Below are 22078 nucleotides of genomic sequence, written 5' to 3'. Positions count from 1 at the left end.
ATCTTCATGAGGTCTAAGAATGATAGAGGGACATTTATCAGCTTCCTACCACAGTATTTATAATCTATTTAGTTGTCCCCCTCATTCCATGGCACCTGTGCATAAGGCATTATGCTAAGCAGATATGAATGTTAGTCAAACCTGGTCTTTGACTTCAAGGAATGTAGCAAGTAGAGAAACAACAAAAATAATCATGAAGTGATCCTTAATATTGGTGCTCAAATGAAACATTGACAAAATTAAGGACAGCAAGAGGGGAATACATTTATTTTATATTCTTTCAGGATCACTCTTGAGGAAAGTTTTATATAGACCATGATATCTGAACTTAAACAGAATATTAACCGTTGGGAGGGAAGGAACTTAAGACTAAGGAAACCTTGTATAAAATTTAGGCAAAGAGATGCAAAGGTACAAGACATTTGAGGGAAGTAGCCCAGTGAGACTAGAATATATATTCTAGGAGAAAAGGAAACATGTTAAGTAGGTTGAAGGCAGATTATGATGGGCCCAGGAAGGCCTTGTGATAAGGACATACTCTAAAGAGCTTTCTGTATTACATAGAGAAATATGGCTGTCATATTTCACTCTCTTGTTGCAATTTGCTTGGACTACAAAGAAACTGGTGCACATAGAGAAGAGTCTGACTTTTTCCTGGTGATACGCCCCAAAGATGGAAAGCATGTCCAAGAAAATAAAGTTAACCCAGGTTTGAACTTACCCTTGATTCTTTCCTTAGATTGTTTTATCAAAGTGAAATTGGGTTAGAATGAACTTCAAAGACAACTGTGAAATAGAAGTTTCAGAATAGAAGGTTGATAATGTAGGGATGTGACAATTGACTATTTTTACAAGTGTCTAATTTTTCTGATGATGACAGATCTTGTGGATAGAATGTAATAAGAACCTTAGGATTAGTGAAATACCCCCAACCTCTTTTTTTCTTCTCATCTCTTCTCCTTAGTAGTAGTGAGCATTCCTTTCATTTGGGAAGCAGTAGAGGATTAAGCTGAGGTCTCTAGATCTAGTCCACTTGAGTTCCAGTTTTAGATTCACTCCCTACCACCTGTTTTGCTTTAGAGACCTTACTTAACGTCTATAAAATGGGATAATAACACTATTTTAAAGGTTTTCCTGGGCTGCGATTTGAACTCAGTGGTAGAATGCTTACCTAGCATGTGTGAGGCACTGGGTTCCATCCTCAGCACCACATAAAAATAAATGGATAAAACAAAAGTATTGTGTCCTTCTACAACTAAAAATTTTTTAAAAAAAGAAAAAAAAAGAAAGATTGTTCTAAGGATTAGATAAGTTAAGCTAGATAAAGTACATAAAACAGTGACTATAACTTAGTGATAGTCAATAAATGCTGTCATAATTATCACTGCTGCTTCAAGTGAGCCTAGTCCCTTTGTATTGTACTACAGAGTACATGTGTATTTGCTTCTATTTATGTTGTAAAGCAGTGAGAAAGCATTTATTCGAACTATCTTGAGTTATGTTGACACATCTTCATATTACTGCTTAACAAATAGGACTCGTGGATGTGATCCAAAACTGAAATGTCTTCTTGCATTAAATAACAGTGGTTTTCAGACTGGTGGGATATGGTAGGCAGAGGACAGGGTAAAGATGAAACATATGGGTCCTTGAACTCCTTTCCCTTCTTTGTCAACCAGAATAGTAATACTTCTACTTTACATGTTAGAGGGATTCCATATAAAAATTTTACTTTAAAAATAGTGTATTTTTTAGTATTAAAGTTCTTAAAGTCCCAGTGCTTTAAAAATAGCATATGTTCTACAATTTTTCTTAAAATGTGTGTTTTACAAATTGTTATTAAAATACAGTTCTGGTTCACTGTTCATTGTGTATGTTCCTCTATCCTGCATTTCTGACAAACTTCAGGTATTGCCAGTGATGCTCATCTGAGGGCCATGTTGCATAGGAAGGATCAAAGGGACCCTGCTCTACTTTCCCTCTGTAGTGTTCTCAGCTGGTATATGATGTCTATTGGTATCATCTTCGAAATATTTTTTACCCTGGCCAACTTTAATGAGTAATAGTTACAAAATAGAAATTGTGGTATGTATTTAAAGTAGACAGTACAATTTTTTTTTGTTTTTGGTACTGGGTATTGAGCCCAAGGGTACTTTACCATTTAGCAATGTCCCCAGTCCTATCTTTTTTTAAAATTTGAGGCAGGCTTTCACGAAGTTGATTAGGGCTTTGGTAAGTTGGTAATGTGATCCTCCTGCATCATTCTTCTCAGTCACTGGTATTAAAAGCATGTGCATCGACACCGTCTTGAACAACTTTTTCTCTTTTGGTACCGGGGATTGAACCAAGGGGCACTTAACCACTGAGCCACATCCTCAACCCTTTTTTGTATTTTATTTAGAGATAGTGTCTTGCTAAGTTGCTTAGGGCCTCGCTAAGTTGCTGGGGCTGGCTTTGAACTCATAATCCTCCTGTTTCAGCCTCCTGAGATATTGGGATTACAGGGGTGCACCATCATGCCTGGCTCCACAGCATATTTTAGCATATGTATACATTGTGAAATTATTACCACAGTCAAGCTAATTAACATATTTATGTCCTTATGTAGTTATGATTTTGTGTGTTGTGAGAACATTTAGCAATGGACTCACCTTAGTAAATTTCTAGCATGCAATACAGTATTATTAACTACACCAATCTATACATTAGATCTTCAAACTTTTTATCCTTTGCCCAGCATAGTCCCAGTCACTTGTACATACCCTTCTACTCTCTACTTTCATGAATTTGACTTATAGATTTACCTTAGCATAACGTTCTTGAGGTTCATCCATGTTGTTACAAGTAGCAGGATTTCCTTTTTATTCTTAAAGCTGAATATTACACATGTGTATACATATATATATACACATAGCACATTTTCTTTATTCATTCCTTTGTTGATGAACATTTAGGGTGATTCCATTTCTTGACTATAAGAAATAATACTGTAACGAACATTGTGGTACAGTCATCTCAAGATACTAATTTCATTTCCTTTGACTATATGCCCAAAAGTGGGAATCCCAGATAATATGGTACTTCTATTTTTAATTTTTTGAGAAACTTGTATTGTGTTTTCCATGATGGTTGCACTAATTTATATTCCCACCAACAGTGTCCAAGGATTCCATTTTTCCACAACCTCATCAACACTTGTTATCTTTTGTCTTTTTGGTTTCTATTACCAAAAATAGAATTTCTATTATTCTAACAAAATAAATCAGCCCTAGTCTGCCCACAAAGTCAGAATCACCAGGGAGGGTCCCAGCAAATGTATTTTTTATATGTATGTATATATTTTTAGATGTTAATGGATCTTTTTAAATTCATTTATTTGTATGCGGTGCTAAGAATTGAACCCAGTGCCTTGCAGTATCTAGGCAAGCACACTCTACCACTGAGCCACAAACCCAGCCCAACCAGCATATGTATTTTTAATCCTGTTTGAGAATCACTACTCAAATGCCAATGATATTCTTACCCATAATACCTTTGACTTCAGTAATTATTTATTTTTTATTATTATTATTATTATTTTAGTTTATCAATGGACCTTTATTTTTATTTATTTATTTATACGAGATGCTGAGGATCGAAGCTAGTGCCTCGCACATGATAGGCAAGCACTCTACCACTGAGTTACAACCCCAACCCTTATTTTTATTTTTGTTAATTTTTTTCTTTTTTTTGAGTAATTTTAAAATTAAAATAATGCCTATTAAAACTGTATAGGTCTCAATACTTCCTAAATGTTAAAGACTATAATTTTTTATTTTATTAGTTCAAATAGCGTTCACTTTGGTTCATAATTATTGATCCACAGTAGTATGTCTGTGAGTACTGATGTTCATGTCTGTTTAGCCAAAGGAAAGGACTAAATCTATAGGAAAGAAAGTTGTACATTTTGGTTCTATTCTTTCTTCTGTCTTAAATGGAGCAGAAGGAATTCTGCTTGCTTTAAGAGACTTCAGGAAACTTAATCGTGTTGAGTGATCCTTTCCTAATGCCAATAATGGATTTAAGTCCGATACCCTTAATTTCTACAAAGTTCCTGGTATATATAAGATTAGTAGAGTGAAACAGACTTTATTACCTCATATACTTATATGACTTTATGACCGATGTGATCCTATAATGGGCATAATTAGAAAAATGAAAAGTTACACTACATTTATGTATTATCTATCAAAATGTATAAATGTGTCTAGGGATATAGCTCAATTGGCAGAGTGCTTGCCTTACAAGCATGAGGCCCTGAGTTAAATTCCCAGCACCATTTAAAAAAAAAAATGTAAAAAAGCATTCTACTGTCATGTACAACTAATTAGAACAAATTAAAAAAAATTTTTTTTAAAGACTACAGTAACAGGCCAAAAAAAGAAAAAAGAAAAGGCTAAAGGGTGCCTGTGTGGGCAAGAAAGAGGGGTTTGTACCTGGAATTCCAACTACTCAGGAGGCTGAGAAAAGAGGTTTCAAGTTCAAGGCCAGACTGGGCCATTTAGCAGAAGGTAAAATAATTTTGTGTTGTCTCAAAAATTTTTTAAAGATCTAGAGGTGTAGCTCAGTGGCAGAGCACTTGCCTGTTAGGTGTGAGGCCCTGTGTTCAATCCCTAGTACTTTAAAAAAAAAAAAAAAAAAAAAGTCTGTTTAAGAAGCCAAGTTTTTTTGTTAGATTTAAATCTCTCTGTATTGTAAACTGTCCTGGTATAGTCTTTTTATTTTGTTGTTGTGGATTGCAGCATTTCCTTATTGGATTAGCTGCCAAGGTGTAAGTGAGCTTCTAAAACCCATCTTCATGCTACCATTTTCACCTTCTTTCCTGAATTCTTATCTACCATTAACCCAGTCCAGTTGTAGGGCTTTTACCACTAAGTGTGACCTTGAAAGTTCACTTGGGCTGAATATTTTCTGCCCCTATTTGATCATTAAAGCCATTAAGGAACTATACCAAAACAGGGGGGAAAAAATAGTTAAAGCAAACAAACACCATAAAACACAATGAAAGCTAGTGCCTCCATCGCCTTATCTACTTTGTTGACCAGCTTCACCTCAAAGGTACCCTACCCCAAGATCAAGATCTCTGTCAAGTTCTTTACACTCATTTGCTGTTTGTTGTTGTTGTCGCTTTGAGTTATACATGACCGTACATGACATATTATACATGTTATACATGTATAATGTATAACATGACATATTTATACAAACATGGAGTGCATCTTATTCTAATTAGGATCCCAGTCTTGTAGTTGTATATGATGTGGATATTGACTGTGCTATATTTATATATGTATATAGGAAAGTTAAGTCAGATTCATTCCACTCTTTCCTATTTCCTGTCTCCCCTCCCTTCCCTCATTTTCCTTTGTCTAAGCTATTGAACTTCTGTTATTCCTCACCCCCGCCCCTTGTTGTGTGTTAGCATCCACATATCAGAGAGAACATTTGACCTTTTGTTTGGGGCATTGGCTGATTTTGCTTTGCATCATAGTCTCCAGATCCATCCATTTCCCAGGAAATGTCATGAAGTCATTCTTTTTTATAGCCTAGTAATAGTCCATTGTGTATATAGATTACATTTTTTTATCCATTCATCTGTTGAAGGGCACCTAGGTTGGTTCCTAGCTTAGCTATTGTGAATTGAGCTGCTATAAACATTGACGTGGCTGTGTCACTGTAGTATGCTGATTTTAAGTCCTTTGGTTATATACCGAGGAGTGGAATGAATAACTGAGTCAAATGGTGGTTCCTTTCCAAGTTTTCTGAGGAATCTCCATACTACTTTCCAGAGTGGTTGCATCAATTCGTGGTCCCATAAGCAGTGTGTGAATGTACCCTTTTCTCCACATCCTTGCCAACATTTTTTGTTACTTTTATTCTTGATTGTTGCCATTCAGAGTGGAGTGGGATGAAATCTCAGTATAGTTTTAATTTGCATTTCTCTAATTGCTAGAGTTTTGAACATCATTTGCTCTTGAATAGGCTGCTACATATACTTCACCAGTCATACCAAACTGCAGTAACCTTATGTTCAGAAATACATATGAGAATATTGCGATAAAAGAATATTTGAGCACAGAAGACTAATACAACCATTTTCCAAAAGTAGAAATAGTTCATCTTGGAGAGGGGATAAGATATCAAAAAGATACAGGGAAGATTAGTGGCGCAGAAGGAGAACAAGAGTGAGGGAGGGAGGAAGGAAGGGAAAGGGGAAGATATATGGCATAAATTTAACAAAATTATGTTATAATCATATTTAAAGGTACCAAAGGGAATTTAACCTTTATGAATTTTAGAAAGGAAGTTCAATAAAGAAGTGGGGAGGGGTGATAGTGAGAGGGAGGGGGAAAGGAGAAGGAGGGGGATGTGAATTGAGATCAAATTCCTAGCATGTATGATTTTGTCAAAATAAACCCAGTTATGTATAATTATGATGCTCTAATTTAAAAAATATTTTTAAATAGATTAAAGTATCCTCTGTAGATGGACTATAGTTCCCTCTTTAAGGATACTCTCCCCTTATCTGTGGAGGATACATTTATTCCAAGAACCCGACCTTGTGCCTAATCATTTCAAATACCATATATACTATGTTTTTTGCCTATACACACTTGATAGTTTATAAATTAGTAAGATGTAATAATAGCTAGTAATAAAATGGAATAATTACAACAGTAAGCTATAGTACTAGTTATCTAAAACTTATGAAATGTTTATTTCTGGAATTCTCCATTTAATACTAACAAACCATGTATAAGGAGGGACATAACTGTTTCTTGATTTTTTTTTTTTTTTTTTTAATGAATAGGCATTGACTTTTCCACAGTGGACTATTTGTAATATTTTCAATGCAATCAGAAGGTAACAAAGGAAATTAGTATTTATTTGGACATATCTATAAGAGGAATTCCAAGTTGTAAAAATGGGAAGACATTCTCTCCTACAACTCTTGAAGTGTCTTCTCTCCTTTTTTTTTTTTTTTTTTTTTTTAAGTTGTAGAGGGACACAGTACCTTTCTTTCTTTCTTTTTATGTGGTGCTAAGGATTGAACCCAGTGCCTCACACGCTAGCCAAGCGCTCTACCACTAAGTGACAACCACAGCGCCCTTTTCTCCATTCTTAATGTTGTAATTCCTTTTATAGATGATGTCAAGAAGATTTCTGGCAGATAAGAAATTATCTTGTTTTCTGTTTCATTCTAATGCTGAGGCTGTAAATTCAAATTCTTTGGCCAGACAGAATCGTTTGTGTGGGGCGGGTATGGGCATTTTAATGTGAATCTTCCCCCCCCCCCTTTTCATATTTTTTATTGGTGCATTATAGTGTACATAATGGTGGGATTGTTGTCACATATTCATACATGCACACAATATAACACAGTTTGGCCAGTGTCACTCTCTAGTACTTCCCTCTCTCCCTCCCAACATCACACCTACTGATCTCTCCTCCATTGATCTCCTATTGATTTTCATGAGATCCTGCCCCTCCTACCATCCTTTTCTTTTCTTCTTTCTGGCTTCAACCTGTGATGGAAAACACACGAGTTTCACTTATTTCGCTTAACATAATTGGTCTCTAGTTCCATCCATTTTCCTGCAAATAACAATTTTTTGTATTTGTAGCTGAATAAAAACTGTTGCCTGTGTGTGTGCGTGTGTGTGTGTATACACATCATATTTTCTTCATCCTTTGTGTATATATGCTACCTAGGCTGGTTCCAAAGTTTGGCTGTTGTGAACTGTTCTATAAACCATAGGTATGCATGTATCAATATAGTATGATAACTAGTACTTGAGAATAAATACCAAGGAGCGGTATAGCTGGGTCATATGGTATTTCAATACTTAGTCTTTCGAGCAACCTCCATATTGATTTCCATAGTGGTTGTACTAATTTACAATCCTATCAACAGTGTAAAAGTGTTCCTTTTTCTTCACATCCTCTGCAACGTTTATTATTATTTGTGTTCTTGATGACTTCCATTCTGATTAGTATGAGATGAAATTTCATTGTGGTTTTGATTTGCATTTCCCTGATTCCTGATGTGGGACATTTTTTTCATGTATTTTAATATATTTTATTTATTTTTAATTCATTTGCCCCATTATTCATAGGGTTATTTGGTTTTTTGGTGTTTAGTTTTTTGAGTTCTTTACATATTCTAGATATTAATCTTTTGTCAAAAGAGTAGATCGCAAAGATTTTCTCCCATTCTGTAGGTTCTGCCTTCACATTCCTCATTATTTTCTTGGCTGTGCAGGAGCTTTTTAATTTGATGCCATCCTATGTATTAACTCCTGTCATTATTTCTTGAGTTTTAAGAATGTTGTTGCCTGTGCCTGTGTGCTGGAGTCTTGAGCCTACGTTCTCTTCTAGGAGTTACATAGTTTGTGGTCTTAATTCCTACATCTTTGATCCATTTCGAGTTGACTTTTGTGCAGGGTGAGAGATAAAGGTCTAGTTTCATTCTTCTACATATAGATAATGAGTTTTCCCAGCACCATTTGTTTTAAAAACTGTCTTTTTTCCATTATATGTTTTTAGCACCTTTGTTAAAGATCAGATTACTATAGATGTGTGGGTTTGTCTCTGTGTCTTCTATTCTATGTCATTGTTCTGTTGGTCTGTGTTTTTATGTCAGTACCATACAGTGTTTGTTACTATAGCTCTGTAGTATAATTTGCAGTCAAATATTATGCCTTCAACATTGCTTTTTGACTTAGAATTGCTTTGGCTCTTCTGTTTTTTGTTTTTGTTTTTTTTTTATTCCAAATGAATTTTAGGAATTTTTTTTCTAATTTTGTGAAGAATGCCATTGGTATTTTAATGGAGATTGCGTTGAATCTGTATATTGCTTTTATTAGTAAGGCCATTTTAATATTAATTCTGCCTCTCCATGAACATGGGATTTCTGAGGTCATCTTCAATTTCTAGTGTGAACCTTAATCACTGAAAGGAAACTGGATATGTTCCTAGCTGTGAAAAACATCTGGTTGATAACTGAAAGCCATTTTGATATGGGTATTTCATTTTGATGTGTTTTTTTAACTTAGAAATTTTTTTCTCACATATAATGGGGGGTGGAAGGGGTTAGCGTTAGGGTTAGGGTTAGGGAGGAGGACAAGAATGGAGGAAGGAAGGACTGTATAGAGGAAAAAGGGGTGGGGGGGGGGAGGGAAAAAATGGCAGAATGAATCAAACAACATTGCCCTGTGTAAATTTATGATACATGAATGGTATGCCTTTACTCCATGTACAGAGAATCAAAATGTATCCCATTTGTTTACAATAAAAAAAATTTTTTTTCTTAATCAAATCTACTAAAATCCACAGGAATAACATTAGATTTCATGTTGAATTTGAGGGTGTAGTTTGTCCTTGATTCCCACATATTGGCACTAACTCATATTCAGATTAATTTCTTATGCTTTGGAGATTGCTTTCTCCCCATACTGGATCTAATGACTTGTACTCAGTATGGATGAAGTAGAAGATGGGTAGATGCTCATGAGAATTATAACACAGTAATTTGCATCAGACTTACTATATCCTTTTCTCCTGGTTTTTAGGAATATATGGTTTATAGGAAGCATACTTACATGAGACTTGATGGGTCATCCAAGATCTCAGAGAGGCGGGACATGGTTGCTGATTTTCAGAACAGGTAAGGTTAATGAAAATTACAAAAATTCTTATTTTGATTTTCCTCTAGTGCTTGAAATGGTAAGTTAAAAAGAAATACTATTTCATCTTAGATTGTTAAGCAGTCACAGTAAGGTACCTGCCATTTAGAGGTTGCTGTGTTTGCTTATATTGATTCAGCTGTATGTGTCTGAGTGAAAGAAAAAATGAGAACATACACAGGGTCATTTTTATGTTTTAAATAAGCCTTCTTACTGTGTCATTGCCTATTTACTTGGTTAACAAAAGATTTGTGAATGTGAATGAAGATTCTCCTCAATGGATAATAAATATGTAGAAAGAAGTCCTTAGGGCTCTATTCCTAAATGTTAACAGTGGCCAGCCAGCTCTACTCTATACTTAGGGTTGATTTTCCCCTTTCCCCAGCCCTACATTCCTGCACCCCCCCACCACTCAGTACCAGGGATTGGACCCACTGAGCCACATCCCCAGCCCTTTTTTATTTTGAAAGTTGCTGAGGCTAGCTTTGAACTTTTGATCCTCCTGCCTCAGCCTTGTTTTTTTTGTACTGACAATTTAACCTGGGGCTGGGAGGAGGTGGTGCTTTTACATCCCCAGCCCTTGTACTTTTTTTATTGAAGACAGGGTGTTGCTAAGTTGCTAAAGCTGGCCTCAAACTTACAATCCTCATTCCTTAGCCTCCCTGGTCATTGGGATTACAGATGTGTACTTCTGTGCCCAGCTTGTGTTGAGTTTTAGTTTGTTTTTGTATTTCATTTTGTATGTGTTTAAGGGAAAATATCTTTCCTTTTCATGCTTTCTTCTAGCATTGTTGGCAGTTTGACAAATTGCAGTAGTGTACAGTCTTTTCAGTGGCTGTCAGTCACAGAACCTCTCCTACCAGCCTATGCACCTATGAAATTTCAAATACCACCTGCTGAATGCTGATGGTTTACAGAGCCATAATTATCCTAAATGCTGTTTCTTAGAGTAAGCAGAGTCTGGTTACTGCTTTCTCCACAGAGAAAGCCAAACTTTGCTCATGACAAATCTGCTGAACTTCACCCTTAATTTTCTTCCTTAGACCTGGAGAATTGAAAAATAAAGTAGAACTTAATGTCTGTAAATCAGAATGGTTTTGACTTTCTGACCTTTAATTGCATGACCTATTAAATAATATTTATTAATTCTTGGGAAGAAAATATAGCCATTTTTATTTTTGTTACGATTTGTTAATTTTATTTGTGTTTTAGAACAGGGTTTAACTCAAATATAAAACAGTTGAAGATAGAACACATCTATAGTTCAACATAGAATGTCTCTTCTGATTCAGATTTTTTGTCATTGTGCTATCCTTTACAATACCGGTAGAGGCATATGCTGATGTTTTGGTTTATAATGTATACCCAGTTAGGCTAATAACTCCTAAGTTAAAACGGCACACAAGAATTCCAGATGGCTATTTGGCCAACAGTGGAAGGGAAGATCCCCTTAGAACCTATTTCGGTTTGTTACCTTGGATCAGCTGTGGTGATAGACTGACTTAGTTTCTTACTTAGCAGAAGTAATCAGATTCCAAAATTGATTTGAAACACATACAGTTAGCCCACCACCTGGTTGTGGCAACTGTCTCAAAATAAAAAATTGAAAGAACTGGGAATGGAGCTCAATAGTAAAGTGCCCCAGTACCAAAAAAATAAATAAATATAGAGCGTATGTTTCCCCAAGAAGTCTTTCTTTTCTCATCACATAGACACATTGGTATGTTGATATGAGGTTTGTGCATTGTTATAAGAAAAGCCATTAAGTAATATTATTTCACCTAGTTCTGTTTCTGTTTATTTCCCACTAGTATATTTGATAGTGTACAATTTAAAAATATTTTTAGTTATCAATGGACACAATACCTTTATTTTTATTTAGTGCTGTGAATTAAACTCGGAGCCTCACACATGCTAGGCAAGCACTCCGCCACTGAGCTGCAACCCCAGCCCCAATAGTGTACATTTAAGGATCTCACTTTGCACATACCATTTAAAGTTTTTTACAATCATTATTATATATATTTTGGTACCATGGGGTTGAACCTGAGGTACTTTACCACTCGGCTACGTTCCCAGCCCTTTTTATTTTAATTTTATTTATTTTCTTAATTTTGAGACCATATCTTTACACATAAAACTTTGTCACTATTTCAAATGATCTTTTTTGCATAGATTCAAACAAGGAAATCACTAGGTGAAGGGATAAGCCTTTAAGATTCCATACAGATTGTCAGTTGCTTTGCAGAAAAGTTCCATTGATTTAGACTCTAATCAGAGCTGTATTGGGCTTCTGAGTGATAGTACTTGGGCTTCTGAGTTTTAGAACTATTCTAGCCAATTCATTCCAGAAAACTGAATTATAACCTTTTAATGGGAAAAAAAAATCAGTAGATACATCTAATTTATTACCTTAACAGTCTCAATTAATTCGTGAAATAGTTATTTGGGCAGTCCCAGTAATGCATAGTAGTTTTATAAAGCTTAGCTCTTAAAAAAAAAAATTTGATATTTCTACCACTAAATTGTATTATAACTACTTAGTGAAAATCTTATTTGCACAGCATTAACTGGGAACCCTTACTTGAACCTCCATACTCTCTTAACTGAGAATTACAGTGAGTTATTTATGAGTCAACATCTGGGTAGCCATCATTTCACCCTGAATCTAGAATTAGGAGAAAAAAAAGAGACTAAAGTTGCCTTCTGGTCTGTTTTTGCATTACTAGCTGGACTCTTAAAGTTGAGGCTATTGCTCAGAAATAATATACTTCTCATGTATGTTCTCTAAACTATGCCTCTGCTAACCAGAGGTTATCAAACTGACCCTCCAAATCAGGAAGAAGTTTCACCTTATACATTTGAGTGGCTATAGTAGCCCAATATAGAGAAAAAGGCAGGTGTTTTTGAAAACAAAAAGGCATGTCTTGCCAAATATTTTCATTATTATTAATGAAAAGACATCAAAAGAAAAAATACAGTTTCAACTGAAGAGCCCTCTGGCTCAAAGGTCAGCCAGAGTAAACAAGAACTCCTATAAAAAGCCATTTACATTCCCTTCATACAAGATTTATTTATGAGGGATCCTTCCAGGAAAAAGTCTGACTGAGACTAAAGACTGTTTGGCCAGGATGTCCTGACTGGGCAACATTCAGAACATGTGACCAGAGCGTGATCCTAGAAGCCATTCACAAGGTCTTCGCTCTCTGGTGCTTTGGCCCTTACTTCATTTCCTCCTACCCCATGAATTTTACCAAAAGGATTCCCTACTTATTCCCACCCTACCTTGATTGTCTGACCATTCAAGATGACCCTTTAGAAAACATGAGAAAAAGTGACTGTAGCATCAATTTAGTTTGTAGGTTTCTCTTTTTTGGTGAGAATGTTAAAAGCTCTAATATCTTCTTTCATTCCGGTTCTTTTTTAGTCAGTCAGCAAGCCTTTATTGCAGTCTTTGGTAACTAGCACTGTCTGGGGACTTGAGTCCTTGGTGTGTCCTTAAACATGTGAGAGTGAGCCTTAGACATGTGTGGTTTCATAGATTCCTATGTAGACCACCCAGAAACCTTGTCTCTTAAGACCTGCTTCAACAGAGACCCTGAGTGAGATTCCTTTTCAGCCTCTAGAGGGCACCCAAACCACCCCATTGCCTTCCAGAATTTGGTTTTCTTCTGTTTAATCAGAATTCTCAAAACATTAACTCACATGAATACTAGATTTATTAAGGAGAATGGAACTTCTCATCAATTTAATTTATATATTTTTATAAGTAACCCAGGATGGGAACTAATCTCTTTGATTATACCAACCCAGGATTTCTATAATTCTTATTTTCCACAACAGTATAATAAAATAACTTTGAATGCAGCCAGTCTTTGGCTATATACAAGTACATTATAGAAGGCATCTCAATACATAATTGATATCCAAAAGAAGCATTTTCTACCATTATATTTCTAAATTTATTTTATTCTTTTTATCTACATTGCTTTGACAGGCATTTTTATGTATATAGCACTATTTCTAAATGGCTATCACGTATCATACTCTCCAGACTATGTGAAATGTCCTTTCTTTCTGCTTCTACACTTTTCTGTTGTTATCTTTCCCAGTTGCCTTCTAAATCCCTCCTTGTTCCATTCCAGTGTTTCCCTCACCCAACTCTGACCTGTGCTCTTAGGTCAGAGCTTCTTCAGAAACTGCCAAAAAAGTCCTGACCATTGGAAGACTGTCAGCTCTCACACAAGTATTTGAAAAGCCTCTCACCCCGTGCCTCTGTTCCTACCGAAGCAGAAGCAGGTATATGCAGGCAAGAACAATGTCAGTGCCAGAGTGAGACAGACACTAATAGTGCCCTAAAAAGTTCAGTAAATTTTATTTGAAGCCTTATTGTGATTAAATATTCTTCTGTTCACCAGTGAGTTTTCATGCTTTCCTTCACATCATCCTTTATCTATGTAAAAACATGTTAGTAGGGGCTGGGGATATAGCTCAGTTGGTAGAGCGCTTGCCTCCCATGCACAAGGCCCTGGGTTTAATCGTCAACACCAAAAAAAAAAAAAAAGAAAGTAAACTGACAGATGCCTTTCACCTTTTTGGTTTTTCCTGTATTATTCAATCATAAAAAAAAGAGTATCTTATAAATTCAGTAAAATTTGTTTAAAACTTTATGATGAAAAAAAAAACAACTTTATGATGAAATTCAAGGTTAGGGGCTGAAGTTGTAGCTCATTTGGGTAGAGTGCATGCTTAGCTTTTGTGAGATCCAGGGTTCAGTCCCCAACTTCATGGAAGCAGCAGTGATTTTTAAAAAAGGGTGAGGGGACAGAAACCAAAAAGTTTTTAAAAGATCCAAGGATAAAGCAGGCCAGTTGTGGTAGCACATACCTATAATCCCAGCAACTCAGGAGGCTGAAGCAGAAGGATGTTAAATTCAAGGCCAGCATAGGAAATTTAGGGAGACCCTGTCTCAAACTGAAAAGGACTTCGAATGAAACTCAGTGGTAAAGTGCCTCTGGTTCGATCCCCAGCCCTACCACACACATACCCACTACCCCCAGTAGAACTTTCCTAGAAATGCAAAACTCTTGGAATCATGACCTACAAGGGACCTGCAGACATACTATTATCCATACCTCCCTCTAGGAAAGTTGTATTTCATTGAATGCAAATAATGGACAAATTTCTACCACGACCAACTTAATGATTAACCAGGTTGCTTATTTCAAAATAGTTCCTTCAGTGATATTCATATTTGATGTTGATGTCATCAGTTAGTCACTTCAGCTATATTCATGGAATCCTGATTGTATAGTCCAGGAAACAGATATGGTGTAGTCAAGTGACCTCACCAAGGAAGACGAGCCTGAAGGGATGAGAATATCTGATGTCAGTATGTTTGTTTTTTTCAAAACTCTCATAATAAAATTGGGTTTTACATTGTGATTTAGTACCTATATATCATATTTAAAACTTTATAGAATAGTACCCTTGTGACTGTGATGCACTAAAAAATTTTCTAGTCTAGTCTTTATTTTTTAAAATGCTTCCAGATCCACCAAAAGAATAGGTGTGACCTGCACTGATCTGAGTAAATATCTAGTTATATTCCTCACTGAAGACATGAAGAGGATTAGCAGCTTGAATTAGTGGGTTTTCAGGTTTGCTCACCAGTACACTGCAGTCCCTTTCCCTCAGAAATGTTCTGAAAATAACCTAGGACAAGAACATGAAAGTGCCAGATAATCTTATTTATATTATCTGTAGAACTGGGCTATAGCTGAGCACATCCTTGTTTAAGATAAATCTTAAAGTCAGAATCCTGCTTCTTGTGATCTGTCATGAGTCTTATTCCTAGAAAATACTGTATTCAGTAATTATTTGTTGCCTGAATGAGTGATTCCTTAATTTATAGCCTATTTGTAATTCTGTTTTTTTAAAGGATTTGGGATGTAGGGCTGGGGATATAGCCCAGTTGGTAGAGTGCTTGCCTTGCAATCCCCAGCATCACAAAAAAAAAAGGATCTGGGATGTAAAGAATTTTTTACAATGTAGCCTTTTTTTTTTCCTGTGTGTGTGTGTGTGTGTAAGAGCTGTGTTGACATGCATCCAAAAGTACTTTAATTGTAGCTTATCTTCAAGAATTAATCTCAAATTCAATTTCATACATAGATGTCAGAGACTAGGTTTTGTTCCCTGACCTCAGTTCATTTTTCTGGGACTTACATTCTTCATCTTAAAATGAGTGCTTTGCTCTAATAATCATAAGTTTCCAAACTATTGGAATTCATGATTCCTGAGGAAAACATCAGGAAATATTCATTTGCTCCTCTCTTTATGAACTAGGAAGTTCATGCAAAGAAAGAGGTCTCTACTTCCATGGTAACATTATTTTCCTGTTATCTTTGCTACATGTTTTTATTTGTGTGCTAAGTAATCAGATATTAGTGGGCAGCAAGTTTCTACTCCCATCATTTTATTTTAGGAACAGTGCACCTTTGTGCAGTGTTTTAAGGGAATATCAGCAGGCCTCAGTAACCACCAAAACTCTTTTCAGCTCTAGACTCTTATGTTCTGTATTCAGGGACCTCTCTCTTCCCACATTCCATTTTTTCTTTTCAGTTTTTCCTCTTAACGTGTTCCTCCCTTTTCTGCAGGAATGACATCTTTGTGTTCCTGTTAAGCACAAGAGCTGGAGGACTGGGTATTAATCTCACTGCTGCAGATACAGTAAGTTATAATAAGAGCACAATACACTGCTTTTAGCTTTCCTTGTGGACTTTATGTTTCTTACACATTAATTCAACAGGTATTTGATGAATGTCTATTCGTAGTGTCTGATACTATTCTAGACACTTGGAATACATAAGTGAAAATAAACAGACTAGGGGGGAAAGAAAACTAGATTTGTTTTAGGAGCTGTAACTAAATAGATTAAAAAGGATTATTTCATTACTTTTATGCATTATTCTATTACTGGAAAAACTCACATTTTTGCATCCTAAACTTTTTTTTTTTTTTTTTTGCATCCTAAAAGGTTTTTGGAGAGCAATGAGAGTGTTAATCTAAGAAATAAAATAGCAGGAAGAGGATATGGCTTAGTGGTAGAGAACTTGCGTAGCATATATGAGGCCCTTGGTTTGATTGCTAGCACCACTGAAAAATAATAATAAAATTAAAATCTAGGTGTGTGGGTACATACCTGTAATCCCAGCAGCATGGAGGCTAAGGCAAGTGGATCACAAATTCAAGGCCAGCCTCAGCAATTAAGCAGGACCCTATCTCAAAATAAAATTTTAAAAGGCTGGGTAATTACCTTAGTGGTAGAGCATTTGCCTAGCTTGCTTGTGGCCCTGTACAACAACAATTTCCCACATGTATGAAGAGGATGCGAAGGAAACAAACCCAGGAAAGTCATGAAGAAATCAAGTACAGAGATTCTTGAAGAGATAGCAGCAAAACTGGAACTAGATCCTGCATCTCTCAGTCTCCACTTCTGTGCTGGGTCTATGCTTTCTCTTTATTAACTACTATATGTTTAGCTCCCTGCCTTCATAATGAAAAATTGGCAATGTAATATCCCAAAGTATCAACCATAGGTCCCAGCTCTACTAGTTACCAGTTAGCCAGGTCGGGCATTGCTTCAAGGCCTGAGGACTGCTGCAGGCATAGCTACACATCATCAGTCTCTGTGGTCTTCTGGGTAGGTTGTTAGTGGTGGTAGATGTTGTTCTTGTGGGTTTTCTGATGTGGTAGATCACTTGATGCCATATCAGATAGTAGAAATTTGTCCTTGTTTCATATCAGATAGTAGAAATTTGTCCTTTTTTTCTTGGTTTTCTGCTCTGTTTTTCATGCATTTCTTACAGGCTCTCGGTGCGAGTACAAGAATCACTGCTTTCGAAACCCCACTGATCTTTTGAGCTCCAATCTCAGTCCCCAGACCCATACCTGTTACCCCAAATCCATTCTTTATTGTACTGATTATTAGTTTGTTTATATTCTTTCCCCTCCCATTTTGTTTTGTTCCCTCTCTTCCCCCCCTGCCCACCCCCCTTTCCTGTACTGGGAATTGAATGGAGGTGCTCTACCACTGAGCTGTATCTATGTCTCTATTCCTTTTTTTTTTTTTTTTTTTTTAACTTTTTTTTTTTTAGTTGTCAATGCATCGTTTATTTCATTTATTTATATATGGTGCTGAGTATTGAACCCAGGGCTTCACACATGCCAGGCAAGCACCAAACCACTGAGCCACAACTCCAGCCCCTAGCCCTTTTTATTTTATATTTTGAGACAGGTCTTGCTGAATTGTCAAGACTGCCTTGAACTTGAAATTCTGTCTCAGCCTCCCAGGCTGGAATTACAAATGCACATCACCATACCCTTCTTTATTAACTGTGCCATTCCTTCACCTAAAACTCTTTTAGGGATTCTTCATCATCTGTAAAATGGAGTGTGAGCTCCTTTACATTACATACAAGATTCTTAATTTGTGGCCTTTATATTCCTTTCCAGCCTAATTGCCAGACCGTTCCCTTCCAAAATTTATGTTCCAGAAATAAATGATTGACTTTTGATTTTCTTAACACACCATACCATTTCACACTATTGGATTAACTGTTCCCTCAGCCATAGATTGACCTGTGAGCCACCTCTTCCTCCAGGTAAACTTGTTTGCTTTTCAAAACCCCATTCAGGTATCACATTCCTTCCCAGTTCCCTCCCCCTACTCACGTTAATCACATTATATTGTAATTAATTATTTTACATACTGGACTTAGACCTTATCAGTGGAAGGAAATCTTATTTCTAGTGCACGGAACCATTCATTCATTCAACAGATGTTTAAGGAGCATCATCCAAGGGTTTGGCATTGTTTTAGGTACTAGGAATTCAGCATGCAACACAATGAAGTTCAGTTTCTGTCCTCATAATTATTAAAAATTATATTTGTAGTGAGGGTAAGAGATAAGGTATAAACAAAATTTAAAGAACAAACATGAATGTTACAAAGAAACATAGAGCAAGTAAGGAGTGGTAGAGTGATCAGGGTTGCTGTTTTATGTGGGATGGGAAAGCCTCTCTGATATGGTGATACTTGAGCCAAGATCTGAAGAAAACAAGGACATGAACCAAGTGTCTGTCTGGCAGAAACAAGAGCATTCTAAAGTGAAGAGATAAATGCAAAAGCCCTGAGGTAAGAAAATGCTTGTCTTAATCAAGCAACAGCAAGAAGTCCAGAGTAGGCAGACAGAATCAGCAAGGGAAGATTGGTAAGAGCTGTGTCACAAAGGCAGAGCATGCTGGACTAAATAAGCCATACGAAGGACTTTGAAATGTGGGTGTCATTGGAAGAATTTGACAGAGATGTAACATGATCTAGCTTGGGTTTTGTATATTTGTTGTTGAGATGAAATCTCACTGTGTCCCCAGGCCAGCCCCAAACTCGTAGGCTCAAGCGATTCTCTGACTTCTTAAGATTCTCTAACATCTTAAGTGCTGCGACTCCAGCCACACACCACCATGTACCCCTTTGGCTTCTATTGGGGGTCAGTACAAAACAGTGTCAGGAGAAAAGTAGAAACAGGAAAATTGGGACTATCAGACATTAAGTGGCAGTGTTGCCCAGGCAGCAGGGGTTGGAGTTCAGAACGATTGTGACTAAATATGTATTTTGGAATCATCAGGCATAGGTAATATTTAAGACTGAGGCTACGTGAGATCACCTAGGGAGAGCTAACATAAGTTCATTTGTTTTTCCCTTCCTAGCTTGCCTATCTTAGGTTTGGCTATGCTTTCTTAAGAAATAATTCCCCTAGATGTTTATTTGAATGGTCAAGATGTTAAACAGATTTGAAGGGGTGACCCATATTATGCTTGCAAGATTCATATAGTTTGTCCTGTTGGGGTGAGGACCTCCTGCCACAAAGAACCAAAGTTCTAGACCCCTAACCCATAGCAAGAGGAATAAAAGTTAAGAATTCCTTTTCTATCTGGGGGCTGGAGAGAGGCTCTGATTGCTCTGAGTTCTGAATTCCAAAATAATTTACATTTTAATTTGGAGAAGGCTTGTGATTCACTTGTAAATTATAAGCTTAGAGAATATTCCTTAGAGAAATGGTACAGCAAGATTGAAATTAATTCTTAAATGTTTTGTGTGAACTCAAATTATGCTGTGTGTGTGTATTAGTGAACAATAGATTTAGCTAGTTGTCTGGCATTTTTCCTTTGCTCCAAGATTTATTTAGCTCTGGGAGGTCCCTAGAACCATTTATGGACAAGGAAGAGGTTAGTCAGCCTATAATGTTAGGAAAAACTTAATGTCTTATGATTGAGAATGCATAGGTAAACATGTATTTGTAAAGAGTAGAAATCTATCTGTCCACTTGGTTAGAAAAACATGTTTTTAGCATGTGATGATTAGCATTTGCTGCTTACTGTTGGAGTTGTTCTTTGTATGTTCTTCCTAGCTTTGGGGATATCTTTTGCATTTAACTCTGTTTACTGGGGGTTGTTAAACTGCCCCAGTTGTTTTTGTTTCTGTTAGACCTGCCTCAAATGCTTACATATAATGAGAACAAGAAGCTTCTGTCCGTTAGTAGCAATATGACAAGACCTATGTCCAGTGGGTCAGCTTTTAGCCCTCCCAAGGGACTAAACTTCCACACATTCTCTTGGGAGAAAAGCTCCGCCCTCCAAATATTGGTCCAATTTTTTCCGGTTGTTCTCTAGAATTTTTCCTGTTTTTCATTTCACTCTCATCTCCTGGAACTCCCTCTCATCTCAGCTGTATTATAGCTGGGCCCCTCCACCACATCTCTACTCTCACCTCCCTTCCCCCCGTGTCTGCCTGGCATGGTGTTTACAACTTCATGATAGTGCTGACTATTAATATATTTCCCCTTAGTCATTGCTAGGCCACGCATTGTAGATTGACTTGCTTTAATCTTTCCTAGGTATGTCAGGTGGTCTAGGCCTGTAATTGTTAGTTGTTTTTCTCTAGTATGTCTCACTGAGCTCCTACACCTGATAATAAAATACAGGTATCATCTCTGTCCTACGGTGGTACACTGTCTCCATCATTCACCCCAGTTCACGTCATGGGTGATCCAGCATTCATTTGGTTGTCAAATTAGATAAATAAACATCTGTCTTGGTTTTTCATTCTTTGCGCGCGCGCGCGCGCGTGTGTGTGTGTACTGCGGCTGGAACCCAGGGACACTTTACCACAGATCTACATTCCCAGCCCTTTTTATTTATTTATTTATTTTGTTTGTATCTTTTTAATTTTGAGACATACTCACTTTGTTTCCTAGGAGCTTTGCTGAATTACTTAGGCTGGCCTCTTCTTTGTGTTCCTCCTGCCTCAGCCTCCCAAGTTGCTGGGATTCTAGGCATGTACCACTGTGCCTGGCCTTATTCTTGTGTTAACCTATTTATGAGCTTATACATAGTTCATTATTCTTTTTTCCTTTGTATTTTCTTCCTTCTTTTTTTTTTTCTTTCCTTTCCTTCTTTCTGTACTAGAGTTCAAACCTAGAAGCACTCTACATCTGAACCACATTCCTTTTTTGTTGTTGTGGTGGTGGTGGTGGTGGTGGTAGTGGTGGTGGTGGTGCTGGGGATTGAACCCAGGGCCTTGTGCATGCAAGGCAAGCACTCTACCAACTGAGCTATATCTCCAACCCACCAGCCCTTTTTAAATCTTATTTTGAGAGAAGGTATTGCTGAGTTGCCCAGGCTGGCCCCAAACTTGGGATTTTCCTGCCGTAGCCTTCCAAGTAGCTAGGATTACTGGTATGTGCAACCACACCTGGCTTTCCCTGTTTATTTTTCTAAAAATCCCTGGGTTTTATTCTCTTTTCTTCCTTAATCCCCCATTTCTTTTAAACCTAAATTGTTAATTTATCTTCTTTGGCTGTAATAGTCTTACTGTTTGTGATCCCAGAAGAACTCAAGTTGAATTAGGGGTTTGGTTGCCACTGAAATTTATAGGGGAAAATTGTAAATATTAATACCTAAAATGATTTGTGATATAAGCTTATCCATTTCGAATGTATATGGAACCATTCCCCAGTCTTAGACATCTCCAGGTACGATCTTTGGGTATGACATCAGCCCTCAATTTCTATATATGTATCATTTTATTTATTTTTTTATTAGAGCTTTTTAGTTATGCATAGTAGTTGGTTCATTCTGATAAACTCCTGCCTGGAATTCCATTTCAATTCATGATCCCCCTTCCACTTTACCTCCACCTTTTCTTTCCAGTCCTCATTCCCCTCTCCCATTCTCCTTTCTCTGCTTCATTAGACTTCCTTTCACTTGTCTATTTACTTATATTTGATAGGTTC

General features: G+C 36.7%; 1 protein-coding gene across 2 annotated transcripts in view; it reads left to right on the top strand.

Annotated features, from left to right (window-relative positions):
- Positions 1 to 22078, top strand: part of INO80 (INO80 complex ATPase subunit) — a 131551-nt gene that overhangs the window by 94630 nt on the left and 14843 nt on the right. For both annotated transcript variants that reach the window (XM_079129013.1, XM_079129012.1), the window contains exons 28-29: positions 9612 to 9706; positions 16382 to 16454. In XM_079129013.1, coding sequence (XP_078985139.1) covers positions 9612 to 9706; positions 16382 to 16454 — 168 coding nt within the window. The remainder of the gene's footprint in view (positions 1 to 9611; positions 9707 to 16381; positions 16455 to 22078) is intronic.

The sequence above is a fragment of the Sciurus vulgaris genome (assembly GCF_902686455.1).
Source record: "Sciurus vulgaris genome assembly, chromosome: 2".
In the NCBI taxonomy this organism is placed as follows: Eukaryota; Metazoa; Chordata; class Mammalia; order Rodentia; family Sciuridae; genus Sciurus; species Sciurus vulgaris.
This window is presented reverse-complemented; position numbering and strand designations above follow the sequence as displayed.